We start from the raw sequence: 23,552 nt of genomic DNA on the forward strand, positions 1-23,552 counted from the left end.
GTTTTCCCCCCATCCTTCACTTTTCAATTCACAATAAGCCCCTCTTCTGTTCTTCTGCTCCTCCTCTTCCTCCTTCTCCGCTACCTCCATCCTCCACATTCTCTGTGAAAGCAGGTAACATGAAACCCGTTCGCTGACTCTCGGGGGAGTGCAGGGGTTACAAAGGGTGATCAATATGTGCCAAAGAAAGTCTTTAGACAAGTGAAAGAAGCCACAGTTTGTCGACTCCCTCCTCCTTTCCCTCTTCCCTTCTCTTGTTGTCAGGACGGACAAGGTTAGGTGGCCCTAACACCCGCTGACATGTTGGCTGTGTGCACCTTAGAGTTAACTGACATCAAACTCATGCCAGAGCCGTCTTGCAAGGGTTTACGTCACCTGTGAAAAGTTAGAAAAATAAAAAAAAATATGTCAAATGTAATTACGAGGCATTTCTAACGATTTCGCTTGTCCATTAATTGCAGATATATCCAACCTTTTTACTTAATATCTCACCTGTTGTTCTCCAACAGATGGTGGACGACATGGGCAACATCAAGTTTGCACTCGACACGGGACCAGAGGCCACCAGCAACAGCTGGCTCAAATACGTCCGCTCCGCCCCGTCGTTTGAGGAGCAAAACCTTGCTGCTTGTCATCTTACAGGAGACCAGGTGAGTGACGCGACAGCACTGTCCCACTTGGATCTGATTGGAGAAAAAGTATAACCATGCAGCAGATTTTTTTTGCTCCCCGTGCATTAATAGTCAGTGCTGGATTGATGTGTGTCTGTTGGTACGTGTATGCATGTGTGTGCTTGCCATTGTGCTAAAAAAAAAAAAATGTATGTGTTTGTATGTTGTCGTAATGACAAAGGAATGGCTCAATTGTTTGCCTGTAGCTGGGCCAGTTGCCAGAACTGCTTAGAAATGATCCACGTGAAGAGGCGGAAGAATAGCCAGACACTCGTGGGCCCCATGAGAACTGCTATCCACGGCCTTCTAATGTGGAGTTTCCCTTTCTCTCTGCTTCTCACTCGGACTCCTTCCAGAAACATGTCCAAGGTTCTGAATACTTTTGGAAAGTCGCCCATACCTTTGCCCATAATTCTAACTGCCTATACTGTATGCCCAACCCACCTCATTGTGTGTGTCACAACCTTCTGCTGCAACACATTACTGTACGTCTTTGTTGGAACACTGGTTCTGTTACTCTGCTTTTATTTGACATAAATTTAAGCTTCAGTTCAATTTGCGCTTCACGAGTGAAGACATTGAGACAAACAATGCATCGCCACTTTGAAAAGTTGTAATAAGAACAAGATGAGATGAGGCCAGAGCGCAGCATCATAATAAGTGTCGGCAGTGTGACAGTAGCCAAATGCATCCATATGACTTGGCTGCGTGTCTCCACATTCCTGTCACTCCGCTCTTATTTGTGTCCTAATCCCTGCATACATGGCTCGCTCCGCTTCCTGTGTCAGTCTGCGGCCGCCTGTTCCTCGCCGACTTCCCTGTGTCCTCACGTCTTGATCGGCCACCTGTCACTCTGTCACACAGAGGGGACGGGCTAGCGTGTCCATTAGGGCTTCAGACATTAAGTCTGACCGATCAGGAGAAAAGGGGGCTTGGACCAAGTAAGAGAGGGGACACGAAGGGGCCTCCAAGATTGACAGGCACCAATTGGCTGGCAACACCAACCCGCCTAATCCTTTTAAGATTTTCACATCAGTGCCCCCTGCCACTGCCACACAATGTCAAAAAAAGAATCAGGGCACCGGAGAAAATTGTGGAGAATTATCGGACCAAGAAAAGGCCACGTGCATGATTGCTTTTTGATGTGTTTTGCACTTGTTTGTACTTAGCGAAAGGCTTCGCTTTTGTTTGCCAGACCAGTAGCTTAGTATAGTGGCTCGCAGGTTTGACCCTATCATTTATTTACAGACGCTGCAGAAACACACATGTATACAGCCACTCAGAGCTAAAATGTATAATTTAGAAGACCGTTCAGTGATTTTTTATTATCCTTTCTTTTCGTATGAGCATACACAATGCATGAGTGTGTTGAAATATGTGCACACTAGGCAAATTCAAATGTGGGCAGTACATTTAAAAGGAAACCAGATGAGGTTGTTCTGGTTTTTTTTGTTTGTTATTATTATTCTCATGAATGATGTAAGATGACTAAATGTGTTCATGATCATAAATAATAATGATATTTATGGTTATGCAAAAATATTAGCATTATTTTGTGTTTTACTTTATAGCTTCCGAAGAAGTGCAGTGGACTTTTGAGTTTGAGTGAGGTGTGTGTTTTTGCTTTGTGTAAGCATCTGCAGAGATCAGTCACCAAACACACACGCACACACGTTTACAGAGGCTATTCTCACTAAAGGTCTGCTTGCAATTTTATCCAAAAGCAATATTCAGACTCCTTAAATGATTGCTCGACAAAAAAGATTAATCAACACATTCCCATATGTGTGTGTGTGTGTGTGTGTGTGTGTGTGTGTGTGTGTGTGTGTGTGTGTGTGTGTGTGTGTGTGTGTGTGTGTGTGTGTGTGTGTGTGTGTGTGTGGTGTGTGTGTGTCTATCTATCCAAATGAATGAGTTCCCATTCATTTAGAAAGCTAAACAATTCCCCCAAACTGGTGTGTAAGCGAGCCCATTCACTGGTTCTACAACCAAGTTTGATTTCAACGCCTGAAAGAAGGCGCAATCAGTGGTGTGTGTGTGTGTGTGTGTGTGTTTCTGAAAGTGCACGTTGGGTGGGTAGTTGATGGGGCTTTAAAGAGAAGATGAACCTTGTCCACCTTCTTGTCAACCCTTCATCTTTTGTGTTCTGGAGTGGAGCCCTTTCTAACGCTGTTTGATCTGCCCTTCTACCCCCGGATGGATCCATCAATTCATACAGACTGTTTTATGTGTGAGTGTGTGAGTGTGTGCGTGTGTATGAGCGTGTGTGTCTGTGTGAGAAAGAGAGAGAGCGAGAGAGGCCACAGTAGGGGATTATTGCAGGCCCTACGGCTGGCATTGATCGATGAGGCATCTGTCTTCTGAACACTGGACAGAAATGAGAAGAGGTCAAGACATACAGGCCTGACTGCATGTGCAGGTCCTACTGTAGCACACACACACACACACACACACACACACACACACACACACGCACACACACGCACACAAATGACACAAATTCAAAATACTGCAGACACAAAGATATCAATAAGGATTGTAATTAAGCTTTATTTAATTGGTAACAGGCTGTATTCATTTTTAAAAAAGAGAGGAAAAAAATGTAGCCTGATATGGTTTGACAATGTTTCACATTTTGATATGAGCCATATCTTGAGAGAGATGTGTAATTTATATCACAAATTAAGATTTTATGACTCTAAAATGCAAAATTAACTAGACATATTTCATTTGAAGAAAAATAAAGCACTTGCATGTATTTTAATATTTATTAATATTGTTTATTATATTTTTCCTTTTTATGTTTTTATGCTAAATTAATTGTTTTTCTGTTTTTTCGTCACAAAACCACAACAATAAATTAGATAGGAAAGATGTAATTGAATTAATAATTAGAAGGCTTTTTGGAATGTATTTATTCTTTCACTTATTTCTTTATGCGTGTGTGTGTGTGTGTGTGTGTGTGTGTGTGTGTGTGTGTGTGTGTGTGTGTGTGTGTGTGTGTGTGTGTGTGTGTGTCTGTGTAACTGGATTAAAGCATCCAACTTTTAACTTGACCTGTAAATAAATGCAAAGGAAAAAAAAGAAAACGTAATTTTTTTAAAGTAATTATTTCGTTACTGGAACCAAATCGGAGCACGTAGATTAAATGAAATAATCCCAAATATCAGTAACAGTGAAAAGGCCTATTGACAGGTTACATTTTTCTGTCTGTGTTCGTGTGCTGGCTGTTTGTGTGTGTGATACACACTGACGGATGGAGCGTAAGTCCGTCAGGCTGCTTTATCCATTATTTACATCAATAATAGATTCATCAGGCGGCCAGAGCGCGGACTGGGATCGGAGATGCGGGGAGGGGTCTGCGCCGCAGATCCCTCAATCCTTTTGGCTGGAGATAAGACGAGGAGGAGTGGCCGACGGGTAACCGAGAGAGCACCAAGGGGCAACAGGGAATCACTAATGAGAGAGAGAGGGGGGGAGTCAGGAAAAAAAAGAGGGAGAGAAAGAGAGAGAGAGGGGCTCATTATCATCATCAAAGACGCGCTCGGTGACTAGATTAGAGAGTTGCCCTGCAGAGGAGCGTCGGGCTGCGTCCAGCTGGAGGGAACGACCTGCGAGCGGCCGACTGGCGAGCCCCTGTCCCCGGCCCTGCCGGCCCCTGTCCCCGGCCCTGCCGGCCCCCGCGCCCCCCGCCCCGGCTCTCTCCGCCGCAGACTTACTATGGGTTGCGTCGCCAACTCCTCCGGGACTGACGCGCTGCTGCAGCTGGAAGCTCTCCGGAGCGCCGCGCAACTTTCTCAACTCTTTCGTCTCACGGAGAAAAGAAAGGTCAGGTCGAAAAAAGTGTCGGCAGAGTGTGTGCGTTCCCGTAGTTGTTGTAAATAATAATAATAATAATCATGATGATGATGATGATGATGATGATGATGATGATGATGATAATAATTTGCTATCGATTTGCTTGTCGGGTCCTTTCTCCTCTGGAGCGCACAGAAGCTTTGAAAGTTAGTTTCGCTGATGATCGTGGGCTGAGTGTCTGTGTGTCAGACTGTGTGAATGAGTGTTTTCTGCTGTTTGTTTTACGGTGATATTTTCCAATTGGTGCAGAGCGCCCCCTTGTGTTTAAATATCACTCGTTCAGCATGTTTGACTGCGGTGTGATGTTGCTGGTATATACTTGTAACCGAAATGCTTTTTGCTTGTGTTGTTATTATAAAACATTGTTTAAACCACAATTATCCTCAGTGTACTTCATTTTCTTTGGATTTAATCTGTAGGATCTCCTGATCACTTATTTTGATTGCCAGGTGGCGGGCAGACACTGAACAAGGCCTCGGCTCTGAATGGCCTCGCATATTGTCAAACTTTCAATCCCGTTTTCATTGTCTTGTTGAAAAGAAATCTCATTGCCCCCATTGTAATTTAATGCATTACATTTCCTCGGTGAAAATGAGTGGCTATGTGCAGAAAAAGACCTGATATTTCCTTTGCTGCAGCTGTGGCAAGAGAGCAGCTGAACTGTTTGTTTATATGGTTTCATTTTTCTGTCAGCGCGGCATGTTTTGTAGGGTTTTTTTTCTTTCGGAATTTTACTAATTGAATAATTAAGTAGTTTATTTATGGACTGATTTCAAGTCTATTTTTTTCAAATAACCTAAAAATAAAAAGTAATTGATATATTGTGAAAAATAAATACACTGAAAAATATCGTTAATTTCTGAAGAAAAAACGAAAAATTATTTAACGATTGTATGTTTTTTTTCCCCCTATGAACTGGCGTGTTCATCTGCTAATATTATCAATCAGAAGACATCGAGCCGTCAATTAAATACAATATGCGTATTATGTCCATATTGAGTTAAAGTTTAAGTCCCCCTTTCTTTCTCTCTCTCTTCAGATTTATTATAAAGCTGTACGGGACATTGAAGCAGGGGAGGAGCTTTTAGTGTATATGAAGGACGGCATTTTCCCCGAGGGATCCATGGCACCCAATTTACAAGGTAAGATTAATGCGCATCATTAGTGCACATTTTAAACAAACTCCAACCTGCATCCTGTGATGCTTTCAAGGCCACAACACTCCATAGCGGATAAAAAAGGACGATGTCTGTCCCTCAAGTATTATTTTTTTTCTCTTCACAAGAAATGTGAGTTTTCCAGTCATAAATTTCCAGGATAGTATTAAATCCTGCAATAAAGCCCTAGTGAATGCTGTTTTGGACCTATTTTTCAAAATAGGCTTATAATAATGAAATATACAGGACATGTGGGAGAGTGGTCTGAATTGAGCGCTGTACCTAGAGTAATGGGACGCATAATAGCGTCTCGCATATCATTAATGGGAGTACACGCACAGACACGGATATATATGTATATATATATATATATATATATATATATATATATATATATATATATATATATATATATATATATATATATATATATATATATATATATATATATATATATATCGCCGGAATTCATTCGGCGTCGCGGTGAGTTCAGCGATTCAGTCACGTGACCTTGGTTAAGAAAATCCAGATTCAGTTTATAAAATCCACCTTCCTTCTGTTTACTTTAAACGGTCTCTTGATTTCCTTGCATTTTAACTCTTATGTCTTATGTCATCTGCTTTAACTTTGTGCAGAGAGGTTTACTTTTCACTGTGGGTCACAATTTAGGTGCGCTCATCCACCCTTTGGTGTTCTTCGTGGGTATTCCCCACTTTTCGTCTGTACTGTACGTCAGACGGAACATGTCTAATATGTAATCTGAAAATCTAAGTTGGACAGCTGCTGATGGTATCTGGGCTTTTATTTGAAAATGCACTTGAGCAGAAAAGGGCCCATAGTTCCGCAGTGTTTCTTTTAAACATCTTGGACTTATTTTGGGGGGAGGCACTGTTGTCAGCGAGCGTTGTTTTGTTGTGCTTGTGGAACCAAGGATGGAAAAAAAAATTACAAAGATATTTTTTATGTACTTGTCGTTGATCATAAAACATTAAGAACAAGATGTCCATGATATGTCTGCAGTTCACCAGTTCCCTCACCCTCCCCACCTCCAACCTTTCACCATAGATCTCCATGCCAAAGGAACAGCAGGAAACAGGAGCTCAAAGTAAACTTTATTGTATAGAAGCAGATTTCTCTAGGTCTGAATCAAACATGAAGCAAGCTCAGAAGTAATTTTCTTACAGTTCATCTGTTTGCAAAAGAAATACAAGGACATGGAGGTAGACAGAGAAAATTCCACCTGCCAGAATATGTGTGTCAGAACCAGAATATCTGTCTTTGTGTGTTCCTGCAAAAGAAGCATTAAGACACCAAAGGAGAAATGTATTACAGGTAGTTTATTGTTGGAAGATGTCTCCTTTTAAGTAGGAGACATTGGAAACAGAACAGGGGGGACCTACTGTGGATTCGTCTTGTGTTCTTGTCTTTATGCATTTTTGTGACGGAGACAGAGACAAGTAGCAGGGCTGGGTGGGAGCTTGGTAGTGCAGCCCTGCTCTCTGTGTCTGGCTTATCGGAGAAGGAATTTGAAGTAGAGGACTTGAGGAGTCCCCTGAGACCTCACCCATGCTCCCAGATTAGCTGCTAAACTGCACATAATTGTGCAGTTCGTCTCCCAGAGAGCTATTAGTCTCCACTTTATAACCCCCCCCTCCCACACAGAGCCGACTAACTGAAAAAAGCTCCGGCACGTTGATACATACGAGCAAGCGCCTTTGTTTATGGGCATCCTCACACATGCACACTTTCAGATATTGTCTTTCATTCTTCCACAGTCATGCTCCTGCAGTTCTGGGAGTTTTTTAGCACATTTAACATGCAAGGCATGCACCTGTTAAAATCCATGCAAAAATGAATGTAAAGTACATTCTTTAAAAGATTATCCAAGTGTCTGAAAATGTAGATATACATAAGCATATATATAAGCATCAAAGCAAATCAAGACATACTCCATCATGGTCAAATATACACTCTTTAAAATACATACACACACTGTAAGCTAGTTAGTTAAGCATTTGAGTTTTAATAGTTCATTGACTAGAGGATCGTTTATCCATATTCTCAAGGTTAGATACACTGATGTCGCTACACTAATGCCCTTTTAATGTTTCCAAGAAGTTCCAGCTGGATAAACAGTCACATGCTGTAGAAAACAGGTGGGCTGTGCAATGTAAGTCATTTTGGATAAACTCATTTAGTTTAGCTTGAATTGATTGATGGGCGTGCGACCATACTGGAGAGCTGGAGGAGAGGGAGCCGCAGCTCTGCGTGGGTATGGCAGGTTGGTGCTGAAATCGCCATGGGGTTGGCGCCACCGTGCCCCTGCTTACCTCGGTTCCTTGCAGCTTACTTTGGAAACTGTTCACAGCAACACAAGCATGCACGCACACTCACAAGCATACGCACACACACACACACACACACACACACACACACACGTATGCATGTTCACAAAGACACTCCGCTGGGCTTTCCCCTGATCTGTTGAACTTGGCGCCTGATTCAGGAACTCGCTATTGAAAAAGCTGCTCCAAGTTTTATGTGTTTGACCTTGCTAGTGAGAAGTATTGTAGAGGTTATCAACATGGAAGTGGAAGACCAGGCCCTATTGTTTCCTCAGCGTGCTATTACTCCTCCAGTCTCCAGCAAACACTTACTTTAAACAAGTAATTAACCGTGTTAATGAAAGCTACATTTCACTGCTAATTGATTGCCATTTTATGTGGATGTCAATTGCACGATTGTTACTTTTACCATTTGTTAAACTGCCCAGTTAAATTGTAACTAAAACACAAAAACAGAATAGATTATCTGTTAAGCCAGGGCAACAATATTTTTAAACTTTTATGCTAATGCTTTCTTGGCTCTGCACCTTCGGTAACATGCAGCCTAGGGGGTCTTAGTGAATACGTTGATGGAAATCAATGGTTGGCTCCTTCGTGCACAGCCAAGATGCTGTAGTCTTGACGCCGGTGACATGTAGTTATTATTATAAGACGGTACAGAGTCAAATGTGTTCCATTTTCACCATATGAGGTTTCAATTTCAGCTTGAAATGAACTCAAAAGATTTTTTGCCTAGTTATCAATTTACCTGCAGGTAAAGTCTGAGATTTAGTTTTGGCTAATTATCTTTACAATATGTGTTCTTTATTTTGTTATCAAAATTAATTCATAAAATGTGGACCTGTGACAAAAGGAATATGAAATGTCTTTTCATTCTGCTGTCCAACGTTGTTCTGAATCAATACAATACCATGTAAAAAAGAAAAACAAAAATGCCAGTCCTTATGCGAAAGCTGAACCAGTCTTTATTTGTTCATGCAGATGAGCAAATGTACCGCTGTGAAGACTGCGATGAGCTCTTCTCTTCGACGCTTGAGCTGCGGCGGCATCAGAAGTATTCATGCTCCAGTGCGGGCTCCATCTTTGAGGCACTGAGAGAAGACTTCAAACAGGAACGTGAAGACAGCGACGACCCTGTCCATGAGTGCAAAGACTGTGAGAAGATCTTCCCGAATGAGTACAGGTACACTGACTGGTTTTCAGTTTATGTATACAGTCAGAGCATTTAGACCTCAAATGTTACTTTTGTGACTTATTGAATTGAGATTCAAGATTTTGATTGTGTTTTTTTTTTTATCAAGTTTGGGGCAACACATGATAGTTCATACAGAGGAGAGGGAGTACAAGTGCGACCAGTGCCCCAAAGCTTTCAACTGGAAGTCCAACCTCATCCGCCACCAGATGTCACATGACAGTGGCAAGCGCTTTGAGTGTGAAAACTGTGATAAGGTACAGCACACCCGGCACGTAAGTTGTGCACAGGACACACAGGCTTTATCTGTTGTGCTTTTGGGGCTTCATTTATAATGGGATTGTTCATAGATGTGGTCTTTCTAAAGGTGCAGCATATACCTTGAATAGTTGTATTTTGGAAGGTTACAACATGCGTTGTATTGTCATGTTCTTATTTTGCATTTTAGGTGTTCACAGATCCCAGCAACCTTCAGCGCCACATCCGCTCTCAGCATGTGGGAGCACGCGCTCACACTTGTCCAGAATGTGGCAAAACTTTTGCCACTTCATCAGGCCTCAAGCAGCATAAGCACATCCACAGCAGCGTCAAGCCCTTTATCTGTAAGTAAAGGCTTTGGAAGTTCATGGTTGGAGCAATATATATATATATATAGCCTCAATATATATATATATATATATATATATATATATATATATATATATATATATATATATATATATATATATATATATATATATATATATATATATATATATATATATATATATATATATATATATATTGCTCCAATATATAATATACATATACATATATAATGATTTAGTTTAATCATTCATTGCCCTTCCATCTCTGGTTCTCTAAACAGATTACTAGAATAAAGGACGTAGTCCCAGGGATTACATTTGTGCTGATGGGTTCTCCTTATTTACTGTAATTCAAATGTTATTGTATTGTTTTTTTGCGCAGACTAAATGCATATGTAACTCACTTTAGCATATCTGTTAAGTGTTTAGTTCTAGATTTGCTAATAAGGGATATAATATGTAGATATGGTAAGAGAAAAATAATTTTATATAGTTTTTTGATAATGTTGATGTTTTACCAAAGAAAGAAGTTCCTTCCTTTTTAGAGGCTTTCATCAATACGCTGTGATGTTTTGTTGTTGATTTGGTGTACAGAGTTAGAGACAGTGTTAAAATGGGTTTAACCAGGCCCTGATGGGCTGCTTCTTTTTGCTCCCCCAGGCGAGGTGTGCCACAAATCCTATACCCAATTCTCCAACCTCTGTCGCCACAAGCGTATGCATGCTGACTGCCGCACTCAGATCAAGTGTAAAGACTGCGGACAGTTGTTCAGCACTACCTCTTCCCTCAACAAGCACCGTCGCTTTTGTGAGGGCAAAAACCATTATGGGTCTCCAGCAGGGATGTTCAATGCTGGAATTCCCATGAGCTCCAGCCCCATCATGGCTAAAGTCAAGTCCCACCATCCCCACCTTCATGGTCTGAACCAGTCAGGTTTAGGCTTCACTGACTACTTTCCCTCAAGACCTCATCCTCATGCTGGCCTGCCTTTCTCACCAGGGCCTCATGGTTTCCCATCTCTCCCACATGGATTTCCAGGTATCTTCCCCCCATCACTGTATCCGCGACCACCTTTATTACCTGCCAGTCCACTAATAAAGAGCCCATTGGGGAGCAGTCAGGAGGTGAAACTTCCTCGTAGTCCTTTAGACGCCCCTCCACTTTCTCTTGTTAGTTCCACAAACAGTAATGGAATTAACAGTTTGGGTCAAATAGAAGACAAAGAAAAAGAGAACAAACTTGATCTGTCTTCTAGTGGAGAAGCAAAGCCTAAATCTAAGGTGGCAGACATGTCTGATGGCAGTGACCTTGAAGATGTTAACACCACAAGTGGGACAGATTTGGACACCACTACTGGTACTGCTTCAGGTGACGGCTCTGAGCTGGAGAGTGAAGGAGAGAGTGAACGAGAGAGAAGTGGTAAAAGGAGGAAGCCATCTGGCATTGCGTCAAGTCAAGAAGCAAACCAGTTCGAAGACATGAACAGTGCTGTGATATCAGCCGTGTCTAGTTCAGGAAACCTCTCGATGGAGCGCCCGTTTCTTGCTTCTGCATCATCCCAGCACTCCTTCTTTCCTCCACCTGATGAACAAACCCTCCCACCCTCAGCCACAAATGCCAACACACCCACCACTGATTCCATAAAAGCTATCGCTTCTATTGCTGAGAAATATTTTGGTCCAGGTTTGATTGGACTCCATCAGGAGAAAAAGATGGGTCCACTCCCCTACCATTCCATGTTTCCCTTCCAGTTCCTGCCCAACTTTCATAACTCCCTCTATCCCTTCAGCACTGACCGAGGCGCTCTTAATCAGAACATTTTCTTTAAGCCTGAGCCCAAGTCACCCCGTGAACAGCTACCCAAGGTGGTTCCCAGTTCCCCTGGAGCTCCTGCTTCCACTGCAGAGTCCCCGTTTGATCTCACCACCAGATCCAAAGAGGCCAAGTTGACTCCTCTAACCCCAACAAACCCTTCAAACCCCAACAATAGTGCTCGCAGCAGTTGTGGCCCTGTAACAATATCCAACAGTGAAGAACAGCCACTGGACCTCAGCATTGGCAGCAGGAGCCGCAGTGGTCATAACGGCATGCCGGCTGAGCTGCAAAATCGAAAGAACCACATCTATGGAGATGGAAAGGGTGCCTCTAGTAAGGATGAAATTACATCCTGTTTTCCACACCCCCATTCGCAGTCGTTGCATCAGTCCTCCATCCCACATCACCAACAGCCACAGCCACATCAGCCACCACCTCTGCACTATGCCAAGCCCTCAGCATTCTTCATGGACCCCATCTACAGGTATTTCAGCCCCGATTAGACCAGAATCTCAGAGTAGAATGTAAAAATTGTTGTTAATATGAGGTGAGATGTTTTAGATGAACTCTGCCCTTGGTACGTAACCCTCTGCCTTGTTGTTGGTCCAGCAGGGTGGAGAAGAGGAAGCTACTTGACCCAGTTGGAGCTCTGAAGGAGAAGTTCCTCAGGCCCTCACCACCTCTTTTCCATCCACAGGTAAACTTTCAATATGCACACACACATACTTGAACATAAGGAATGCACTTGGTGTGATCTTTTTTAGAAACACTGAATCGTACATGAATTTTACAGCAAGAGAACACCAAACAGGGGAATTTACCCCCAGGTATTGCATGCAGGCAGATTGTTCCCACGCGGTATTGGCTATTATTTTCTAACTATGCATTATGTGAAAATACCTCACTTCTGCCTCCCACGCCACTGCAACCTGAATTGATAGGGCCCTGTGCGCCATCATTCCACTGTGTTGATGTTATTTTCTCAAGGGTTCTGCATGATTTCTTCCTTTGTTTACTAAATGGCGCCTGTGTACCTCGTCAGTTCTACCTTTTTTCAGAAGACACCGTCTGTTATTGCAGGCCCTTTGATAATCAGTCACATTGTTTGACTGTACGCAGACCGTCCCCACCTCTGCATATCTTGATTACAAGTAATGATAGTATTAATAACACAGAGAATAATAACTGTTTGAATTGTAACAAACTGCCTCTCTTGGCCACGCTAATCTTAGTTGTGGCATTGTTTTATGCACTGGGAGCCCACAAGTCAGCTAATAAGTCAACCGCCTCCAAGTTTTTCTTTTTTTTTTCTCTCTCTTTCTGTGGCTGGCTGGCTGGCTAGATAATAGCACAGTGTCCATCAAGGACATCCTGTGTTTGTGTCCAGGAGAATGGGGGGCTCTCGTTGGGGAAACGGTTTACTGTGACCTGGAAATCTGTTCCTCTATCAACTATGACTTTGCAATAAACAATCTAGTGCATATGCAGACAGATACATTTACACATGAGCACATATTGGCTTATATGACGTACAAATAGTCTTCATTTCATTGAAAATAATTATGAAGGGACACCTCTTCTCAGCAACCTTTGTGGTCATAAACTTAAAACAATTCCTGGTTAATGATGATGATTATGATACCAAACTAAGCCTCAAGCAGACATTGATTGTCTTAAATGGATCAACCTGTAACTGACCACTATTTTGAGCTGAAATATTTTCACAGGCTTCCATGTAAAAAAATCTTTCATATCAGAGTGTCTCAGCTGTGATCCTCCCAGCAATCCAAACACAATGCCACCTCTAATTCAGTCTCATGACTGAATCACTTCGACTCCCACTGCACCGGTTCTCAGACTGCGAATAAACACATCGAGACGGAGTGTCTGTCCCCGTGTCTCTCCCGTCTCGTATACGCTAAAAGAAGGAAGGATGTAAGCTGTTTTTGGCAAATAAACTCCTACATAGCTGGTCGCCTTTGTTCACAAGCTTCTACGGGAAGGGAAGCGGCTATCAGTTGGGGGTATCACAAACTATATTGTGCTGCTGTGATCGCCGCTCTTGAATGCCTCATTTAGCCAGTTTGCTGGCCTAAAAGAGCGGCTTTGGCAGAAGAAGGTAAGAGGTAGAGAACAAAGCCCTGGTTGAAGCTGAGGTTGTGTGGAAGAAGGATCTGGAAGAATGGCGCTCGAGCATCTGTGAATGTGTTATAGGTCAAGGAGGTGACTGGCCTTTAGTACAAACAGCAAGTCTAACCTCTGATATACTGCTTCCTCAAAGCCTCCGCTTTCTGACTCTCTACCTTGTTTTTTCTGATAATGTAGTCTTGTTTGCACTGGTTTATTTTGTTTAGGACAAAAACGCAATGATTTATTACACTTTAAACATTGTTTTTGGGCTAAATAGAGCTTGTCACTGCAATATTTTTAATTAAACTATCAACACACTAAATGCCACCAAACTGAATGACTGTTAAAAATAAGAAGAAATGCAATATTTTACAAAAACAGGGGTTGATTGATTTTCCATCTGCTGTTTTCCAAGATGTCAGCCATGGAAAACATGACAGAGAAGCTCGAGAGCTTCGGTGCTTTAAAACTGGACGCACCGCCCAACTCACTGCAACACTCGGCTCATCCACTGTTCAACTTCCGCTCACCGCCTCCCTCTCTCTCAGACGCCATCCTTCGCAAAGGCAAGGAACGCTACGCCTGCAGGTTAGTCACCAGTGGCTGCAGGGTTATTTCCAGCGTTGATCATATGCTTCTGTTCAAGATAATATACATATTTTGTTTATAATGCTTCCCGTTCTTTGGTATCTGCTCTCCCCCCTAGGTACTGTGGGAAAATCTTCCCCCGTTCAGCAAACCTCACCAGACATTTGCGGACACATACAGGGGAACAGCCCTACAGGTATTTGATTTTATTCTTTATCAGAAATTGAAATTCATGACTAAGCATACTTTTCTCCAATCTTTGATTTTAAATATTCAGGAATGTATTAATTTTATTTTAACAAGATGCAAATTATGAAGACTTTTTTTTCCTTGAGCAGGTGAATGATAAAAAACGTTATCAGCCCTGGCTTCTTCTGCTATTGAATGAGAACTCCTTCTCACCTTAACGCTCTTTCAATCCGCATTGACATTGCTCTCTTTCTGCCCCGGCAGGTGTAAATACTGTGACCGCTCATTCAGCATCTCATCCAATCTTCAGCGCCATGTTCGCAATATCCACAACAAGGAGAAACCCTTCAAGTGTCACCTGTGCAACCGCTGCTTTGGTCAGCAGACCAACCTCGACCGCCATCTCAAGAAGCACGAGCACGAGAACATTCCTGGTCAGTCTCCGACAGCTGCATCGCTTTTCATCTGAGGCAGAGTAAAATGAAAGTTGCCAGGAAACAGGGGCCGAACATTTTCAGTGATGGCCTGGATAAATGCTCAGTTTGGTGCTTTGATTTATATAAAAAGGGAAAACCACTGAATAAAGGCACCGTGCTTGTCTTTGCTACTGTATGAAACACCGTCACTGTGTCCAGCATAGACGTGTGTCATATTTGAGTGTAACCATCTGAGTGATTCATACTTCAGAATTGGGAGTAACCTGTAGAAACCTGAAGAAAACAGGGCAATTCATTTGGTTCCGACCTTTATGACACCGTCCCATGAGGCCGTTCAGTGTTTCGTCATAACCAACACGCAATTAAGAATCGCTCATATATGGAAGATAATTATTGTTTGTTTTGGGAATCCTAAAAATAGACAGTTCATACATCATTTTTCTTTTGTGGTAAGTCATTCGATGTCTGAAGACTAGAAGACTGAATGTACCAGGCTGGTGACCTGTAAAACTTATTGGGTTACATTCACACCACAACTGTAACTTAGTAAAACAGTTTAATCATTGTCAAAACTTAGTAATGCAACTTTATAAGGAAGTCTAAAGTAAACTTTTAGTTCAACTTCATTATAGCTGGGAGTAGAATCGCATTTGTGAAAGCTTTTTTGGATGATTACATGGATACTGCCTTGAAAAAACATTCTGATCAGTCTCAGATGAACGTCTTGTCATGGGAGCAATACAGAAAGCAAAAAAATTTAATAAATAAAGGCGTATCTGCAACTTTTAGGTTCCGTGTGTATTATTCGCACACCAGGATCATTTATTAAGTGCCACTTTGCTACATTAACTCAACATCTCCAGAAAGTTAAAACACTTCCTTCATGTAAGAACATATCAGAATATTCATTATGTGAAAGCCTCACTGGGAAAATGTTCTTATTTTGCACAAATTTTCTTGATTCCACAAAATGTTAACCCCCAAAATTCCCAATCTTTTCAATAGATATGAATTTGATTGTATCCAAGCTGTAATCTGATCTAAACTCTACTCCGCTTTTCTGATGGTCATGAAAGTAAAGCGTGTGACTTTGCTTATATGCGTGTGTGCAGCTCACATGTGTGCATGTGAACATCTGCGTGTTTTTCCCAACAGTGAGCCAGCAGTCCGGGATGCTTTCCAACCTAGGAACTACCATCTCCTCTCCAAACTCCGAGCCAGACAATCATGCACTTTTAGACGAGAAGGAGGACTCATACTTCTCAGAAATCCGCAACTTCATTTCCAACAGTGAAATGAACCAGGCCTCCAGCTCCACGGATAAAAGGTAAGACCAAATCATGCTCACATGGCTCACATTCGTATTATGAGTTCTCCAAATACCATTGGTGATTACATTTGATCTGAGTGGCGGCCTCTCTATCTTATAGTAGTCCTAACTGCAGCTAAAATAACTAAGCAAATATCCTTAAGAACTTGGTTATATATCTTCCTTTATCAGGGCATCTAGCATAAGAAATGAAAATGCAGAAAGACCACTAAAACCGTATTAAAGTAATATCAACAGTTGGACTTCTAGGTTCTTCCCGCCCTGTGAAACATGCCGGCGCTTGGTGCACAGTGCTCCCCAGTGGCTTAAACGTGCTTAGCAAAAGTCGCTACCATAACATCTGCATAGTGCTCATTCTGCAGAATCATAATTAAAGCCTCTTGTAGTTAAAAAAAAAACTATCTTTGTTTCAAGAATGTCATTCTTTTTCTTTCTGCAAGCGTCTAAGTCCAACTATTTATTTTGCCACCATCCAGTCTATCCAACTCTCTTTCGAGTCTGTTGAGCGAGGCCTGGTCAGTGTATGAAAAACGTCCCGGCTCTTGTTGCTGGAATTCTTTTTGCGTTACTAACTCTATTTGTAAGGGAGCTTCAGAGGCTTCGGACTCGGAGAATAATAACGAATGAAGATGAAATATTTTCTCTCCTCCAGTCTGTGGTTTGCTCTCTTTCCGTGCCTTTTTACACTGTCTCTCCCATCCTTGCTCTGAATTTCTTTCTGGTAGTCTCACTTTCTGTCTGCCTCTTCCTCCATCAACCCCCCCTTCATGTCAACACACATTATGGTTCGCAGACTCAGTGGCAATTTAGGCCCTCTGCCATCTGGGATCAATACAGAGTGTCATCCACAACAAGCCAGCCTGATATTTTAATATCTGTAATTCAGACTAAGTGTTATGCTTTCTGTCCTCCCACTAGACAGCCCGCTGTTTATTCTCCCTCTGAGTGAGTGAAGTCAAACGCTGAGCACAAACACACGTTCATGAAGTACTATCTGTAATCACTTTTGACCGCCATAGCAACCATAGTTTCTTCGCCCTCAAATCCCCTCTCTCAACATCGTAGCCAGTCAAAACATGAAAAACAAATAAAAGTCCCTGGTAACTCTTGTTTCCTCGGGAAAACTTGAAAGCAGCTTGAAAGCAGCATTGTTGTTCTGAGGGCGGGACCTTTCAAACCTCTGCAGTTAAAGGGTACGCAGAAATTTCCAGAACTGCGGTACATAAGGATTAGGAATTATCAGTCTCCCTGACACCATAATCCCCGGGCGATTGCTCGAGCTTTATGGTTGGATAAAGCTACAGTTGGAGCGGGTTTCTTGTCTGGGACCGAGCCACAATAGCTGGCAGTTTGGACCCTGAGGGGGAGTCCAGTTGAGACATTTATCTAGGAGATCCACTGATGATTGAGTTCTTCCCCCCCCCAATCTGCTGTACCCCATACCCCCAGCCCACTAACACAAACACACAACTGACGTGTTTAGACTAAATGACAAAACCCAGGGCCCCCCGTGTCAGAGCTACGCTTCTTTTCCCCGTTTGCAGGCATGGACTTTTTCCCCAGACAAGCGGTCCTGCAATTTGATTATGGTGATATTTAATCTCGATTGAAAGAGAAGAAGCCCCCCCCCCTTCAAAAAAGAAAAAAAAAACTCCTTCTTCTGCCCACATTCACCCACCAACCCACCCACTCTGTGTGACCCAATCCAGTCCCGGTGCACCCCTTCCCAGAGGTAATCCTGTCTGATTTGATAAATGTTCACAGTGTGGCAAAAAAAAAAAAAAAATGGAAGGAGTAAATTTGCCATCCCAAAGGAAATGATATCATGAGCCATGACATCGTGGCTTGGGGTTGGGGGGGGGGTCTGGAAGAAAAGTGTGTGTGTGTGTGTGTGAGGGGGTTGTTGGGGTGCAGGCTGGAAAATGTACAGATGGCAGGTCGTAATGGCAGTGCGCTGATAGCCTGTGTGCAGCCGAACCAACATCTTCCTTCAGTTGCACAAACTGCGTTTCCCCATTACAGAGCCCGGAGCTCTGTAGAGGACAGACCATCTCCCGCTATGTTTGTGAGGCGCTGCACAATTAATCATCTGTGGGACGTTTGAAAAGTGCTCCGGGCAGTCTGTCAGCACCCATGTTGTTTGTGTGGACAGTGGAGTTGGACTGTGTGTGCTGTCATCGGATTATTTATGTTTCTGTCTCTGCGAGATGAGTCATGCCTTCAAATGGTTAGAAAATGGTCAAAGTCAACCAACACCAGACAGGACATTACCCTCAAACTACAGAAAAGAAAAGAAAAACATGTCAAAGTTTAATTGCTGTTGGTAGATATTTAAAGAGAGCGTTCAGTATTTCAAATTAGAAAAAAAAAGCTGCAGCTTAATGCTAGTTATGTATGCATGAATACTAAAACATTTTTTTTCTTGCCCCACAAACTGAACATAAAGAAGGTTTCATTTAAATGGAAAGTCTTGTTCTGTCACTGACAGATCACTATAATCAACATTCCCGCCATGATCTGATCTCTGCAGGTCAGACCAGCCTGAGGAGCAGCGCCCACCCAGCCACAGTTTGTCCAACTCCAAGTTAGGGCTCCAGGGGCTGGAGGAGGAGGAAGAGGAAGTGGAGGGTGATGATGAGGAGGAGGAGGAGGGCAGCCTGACGGAGAAGTCCCACGACGAGGCGCCAGAGTCTCCGTTGCCTGTCACTAGAGGAGTGTATGAAGAGGATGATGAGGAGGAGGAAACGGAGACGGCCCCATTAGCTATGAGCTATGAACACACTCGCAGGTTTGTATTTTATTAAGCGAGTAAAAGCAACATAAAAAGTTTGGGGAAGCGTTGCACCTGTCAATCTCATGTTGCCCACCTCGATACTGCAGGACAGACAGACGTAAAGAAAAGACTTAACCTTAAGATAATGTTTATGCGGTAAAAAAATTGTGGCTTTAGTCGCTTTCTTCTCGTCCTCTTCTGCCCCTTTTTGTCTTTTCTCAATTTGTTCTCTCTGCCCGTCTAACCTTTTATTAATCTTCGCTCTCATTCTCTTTTCACTACACAACATTTCCTTATTTACTTCCTTTGTCACCATCCTTTCCCTCCTTAATGGCTTTAACTCTCCACCCATCACGTCTATCTCCCATCCATCCTCCTATCTACCTGCCCACGCATTCCCATTCGTGCTGTCCATCCATCCGTCCATCCATCCGTCCATCCATCCGTCCATCCATGCCTCGTGTGCAGGTGTGTAGAGGAGGAGGGCTCTCTCTTGGACCTGGAGGGTTTGCCCACCTTCCCCAAGAGTCTGGACGGTTTACGTAAAGCAGCCAGTGAAGAGCAGCCCTTTGACGTTAAAGACATATTTACCACTTCACTAGAGTCTGAAGCATTGAAAGAGACACTGTACAGGCAGGCAAAAACCCAGGTATGTGACTGGACGCTGGAAATCTGTTAAAGAGAGGACAGGACAAAAAAAAGAGGATGTTTCAATATCAAACTGTTAACTCACTAACAAACTCTTGACTACCCTCTTTCTTTTCTGTCACAATGTCTTTAAGAATGCATAATTTGAAAAATACCAAATACAAGCACTCAAAAAGAACACCATTTAGTAACCAATTAAAGAAAACAACAACAGACTTCACGTTTGTTCATTTTGTTAGTGTTTCCAAAGTTTGTGGTTTTGAATTTTCATGAGGACCATGATATTTTCCAGCATAGAAATAACCAAAATGATAGAGTGTATTTTCAAGAAACTGAAGGATCACAACTTAGTAGGTTTAGAAAAAAAATGTAAAAGCCAATGATATGGGCTGAGGTGCAGCCTAAAATCATGTTTAATCTCCTGACAAGTCATCAAATAAAGAAAAACGTTAAGACAGAAGTGTCTGACTGTTGACTCCTGTGTTTTCCTTCCCTAAAAGTCACCTGTTTTGTCTTGCAGGCTTATGCAATGATGCTGTCTCTCTCTGAGAACAACCCTTTGCACGCGCCCTCCCAGAACTCTCTGGAAGCTTGGCTGAGCATGGGAGGTGGACCGTCTGAGACGAGCAGCTTTCACCCACTCAACCACATCTAAACAAAGAGAGACAGATAGAAGGTGGGACGAGGAGTGGGAGGAACTTTAGTTTCACAAACGGATAGGAACAAACAGACTGAGTGGACGCGAGTTGTGGGAAGAAGGGGAGACCGGACAAGAGTTCATCGTCACATACATTCAAGATAGAGGGAATGAGTTTGTGTGGTTATGTTCGCGTTCACTTGTTTGTGTGTTTGTGTGAATGGGATAGGCGAAGGAAAGACTGTCCCTGAATGAGGGGGGTCCTGCAAGACTCTGTCCAAGAGAAAGCACTGCTAAGCTCCTGTTGATGTGAAGGACGTGATGAATGCTTCTCAACAAGCATCCAAACTCTGCATAACTCTGATCCTCCCCAAGTGCACAAGGCTCACTGCAGCATCACAGACACCCCGGATAAGGCGCTCATAAAGACACTTAATGACCGACATGTCTCTAAAGTCTGTGTACAACGCCTATGAAAAGGATTGTAGCATTGGCACTGTGTTTCCACAAGGTGGCACTGTTTGGGCAGGAGCACAGAGCTCCTGCCAGCAGTCCTCTCCCAAGTTTTCCCATCAATCATGGGCGATCGATCTTATTTCAGTTTTAATTGCAGAATCAACAATAGCATCACATTAAATACTCTGATCCAGTAGGCACTTGATTTTTTATTTCAGTGATTACATGAAGAATAATGTCCAATGTTCAAATGTGCTTTTAATGAGCTATCTTGGCCAGTCGCCATTGTAATTGGTTATTAAATTTGATCATGGTGAAGATTAATTTAAATCATCCTAGAAAGAAAAGTTCATTTTTGTTTATCACATCATCATTTTTCAATTGTATTTACTTCCTTTCTCATTAGATACCACAGTATTGTTTCTTTGTAGGCACCACAGTGCTAAATTGTTAATATAATTATTTTAGAGAAGGACCAAAATTGTATGATACTGTCATATGATGTAAAATATAACTTAGATGTTCATAGCAAGAGTGGTTTGTGCCAAATAACCCATAAAGATGTTTTGTTCTCTGACAATCATTTCATTTCCAAGGGGCTTGCATTTGCTGTCATAGGTTGTTTTTTTTTCTCCTTATTACGCGCTTATATATTTGATTTCAAAAGTATGTATGTATTTATTTTTTCTCCATTTTTGTCATAACTGGAGGTTTGAAAATGAAGAAAAGCCTTTTTATTCCCGTTTTCTTGAAGGAGTGATCACCTTTCAAAATGCAGGGGAGATTCTGAATCTCTGGTTTTGACAGGTCAGCGTGCCAAAATGAAAAAGACCCCACGAATTAAATTGTTTTTATTTATAGCGGATGATAGCTGTAGTTAGTTAGTTTTAGAATCCCATTTGGCATTAAAACATACAGTTTGAGCTACAGTATACGGGCGACAGACTTGGACAACTTTCACAATGTTTGTCAGGAAAAGGGCATTACTTTGTACCAGTTTTGAATCCACTTTCACTTCCCTTAAACCCTGTTTGGCATTCATTACTTATGGTGTAACCAACAAATGTTACTCTTAAATTGATTTTACTGCGATTGCATGTCCCAGAAGTCTAGAGAAGTGGCAACTATATGAACGTGCCAGACTCCCTGGTTATGAGGAGTAACAACACTGAAACTTTAGAAAGCATTTAAATGATGGTCATGGTCAGTCTGTCCATCTGAAACAAACACAAATAGTCGATTCTAAATGGGGGAAACAAAAACACTTCATAATACCTTCACTTTAAATTGCTCTTCTGAGATAATACTGAAAACCCATTCCATGTGATCCACATTGAGCTGTGCCATGGATGGCATGGGTCATTTACTGTAGATAGCTGCAGGAGACGGGGCTGAGCATTGTTGATCACTGTTTCTCCCAGCAAACCTTCAGAACCAGGCCTGATTGCTGTGTTTTCAAACTAGCACTTAAACCTTCTGGGTCCAAGCCATAAATTGATCAGACTTGGGTCTCTATGTACAACACAGACACATTTTTCAAGCTGGTTTGACTTTCACTCGGCGGGGAAGTTGGGCTCAACATGGAGAGACATGAATAACGGAAGCACTGTAATTTTTTCTTCACGACAGCAGGTGGTAGTGTGATGCGAGGACTGCTGCATCATCTCATTTTTCTAAAGACAGAAGTCTTTTTTTCTATAATTCTACTGAATGAGATTCCATTCATGGTAAACACATTGTTTTCCAACTTGTGGTTACAAAATGTAAAGACTTTGGTCACTAAGTTTTTAGGTTGACTATATATAGTAATTCATGTCATGGACTACTGTAATAATTACGCGCTGTGCAAAGCAAATAAATCAAAGGCATTGATGTTTTCCATTTTGCCAACTTCAGAAAGTATTCTGGCAGATGGTCACTGAAACATGTTTCAGCATAATAGAACATGGTTGCTGTTTGCCCCCACTGTTACAGGAAAAAGTTAAAATATACATTGTTTCTTTTTATCTGTATAGTATTTTAAAGAATGAAAAAAAATGGTGCATTTGTCTGAAGAAAAAAATATTTGAAAAAATATGGGTTTAAATGGATGGTGCTTGTTTTGTTTCGATCTGAGTTGTATATCGCCTCTGTTATGTTTATTGAAAACAAACAAACAAACAAAAAAAGTTGTTGTGCATGACGTGTTTAGCAGTCATAATGATGTCCATTTGTGAAATGTGTATCAAATCAAAAAAAAAGAGGAAAAAAAAGAGGAAAAGATAAAAAAAATAAAAATAAATAAATAAATCCGTAGATGCACTTATTGTACATGTGGTTAGGTTAGTAGGTTTGACTTCAAGTTCTGACTGCCTTACAGATGTTTGGGCAGGTTCTTAAAGACATAGAAAACACTTGCAGGAGAAGACATCACGAAAAACAATTAAGGATTGTAGAATAATGTTGAACAATTCCGAAATTGCAGTTCTTTTGATGCTTGTGATTATTGCAGATGTACTTTAGAGAAATTTCATTGAAAGGATAAGACTCTGATGTTAATTCTGTAGAATAGCAATGTATACCAAATGTAATCTTTCCAATGCTATGAAGAATTTATACATGAAATTGATATGCAATAAAACCTGTGTGCTTTTTCATTGTTGTAATGCCTTTAATTCAAACACCTATTTATTTTGACGTGTGATGCAAACTCATATTCATACTATCTCAAAACTACTTTGATTAACATTGTTTTTGTCC

At 41.8% G+C, this 23,552-nt stretch overlaps 1 protein-coding gene across 11 annotated transcripts in view; it reads left to right on the forward strand.

Annotated features, from left to right (window-relative positions):
- prdm16 (PR domain containing 16) overlaps positions 1 to 21,393 on the forward strand; it is a 173,104-nt gene extending 151,711 nt beyond the window's left edge. For 4 of the 11 annotated variants that reach the window (XM_061736466.1, XM_061736468.1, XM_061736475.1 and 1 more), the window contains 13 exons: positions 510 to 650; positions 5,569 to 5,671; positions 9,013 to 9,214; positions 9,333 to 9,498; positions 9,672 to 9,825; positions 10,438 to 12,109; positions 12,235 to 12,322; positions 14,171 to 14,343; positions 14,462 to 14,539; positions 14,797 to 14,966; positions 16,125 to 16,296; positions 18,830 to 19,087; positions 20,241 to 21,393. In XM_061736466.1, the coding sequence (XP_061592450.1) occupies positions 510 to 650; positions 5,569 to 5,671; positions 9,013 to 9,214; positions 9,333 to 9,498; positions 9,672 to 9,825; positions 10,438 to 12,109; positions 12,235 to 12,322; positions 14,171 to 14,343; positions 14,462 to 14,539; positions 14,797 to 14,966; positions 16,125 to 16,296; positions 18,830 to 19,087; positions 20,241 to 20,253 (3,390 nt within the window). In that variant the 3' untranslated portion in view covers positions 20,254 to 21,393. Of the gene's footprint in view, positions 1 to 509; positions 651 to 4,223; positions 4,500 to 5,568; positions 5,672 to 9,012; positions 9,215 to 9,332; positions 9,499 to 9,671; positions 9,826 to 10,437; positions 12,110 to 12,234; positions 12,323 to 14,170; positions 14,344 to 14,461; positions 14,540 to 14,796; positions 14,967 to 16,124; positions 16,297 to 18,829; positions 19,088 to 20,240 lie in introns of those variants that run through there. The other 7 variants (XM_061736472.1, XM_061736473.1, XM_061736467.1 and 4 more) reach the window with 6 other exon arrangements.
- The last annotated feature ends 2,159 nt before the right edge of the window (positions 21,394 to 23,552 follow it).

The sequence above is a fragment of the Cololabis saira genome, chromosome 12 (assembly GCF_033807715.1).
Source record: "Cololabis saira isolate AMF1-May2022 chromosome 12, fColSai1.1, whole genome shotgun sequence".
In the NCBI taxonomy this organism is placed as follows: Eukaryota; Metazoa; Chordata; class Actinopteri; order Beloniformes; family Belonidae; genus Cololabis; species Cololabis saira.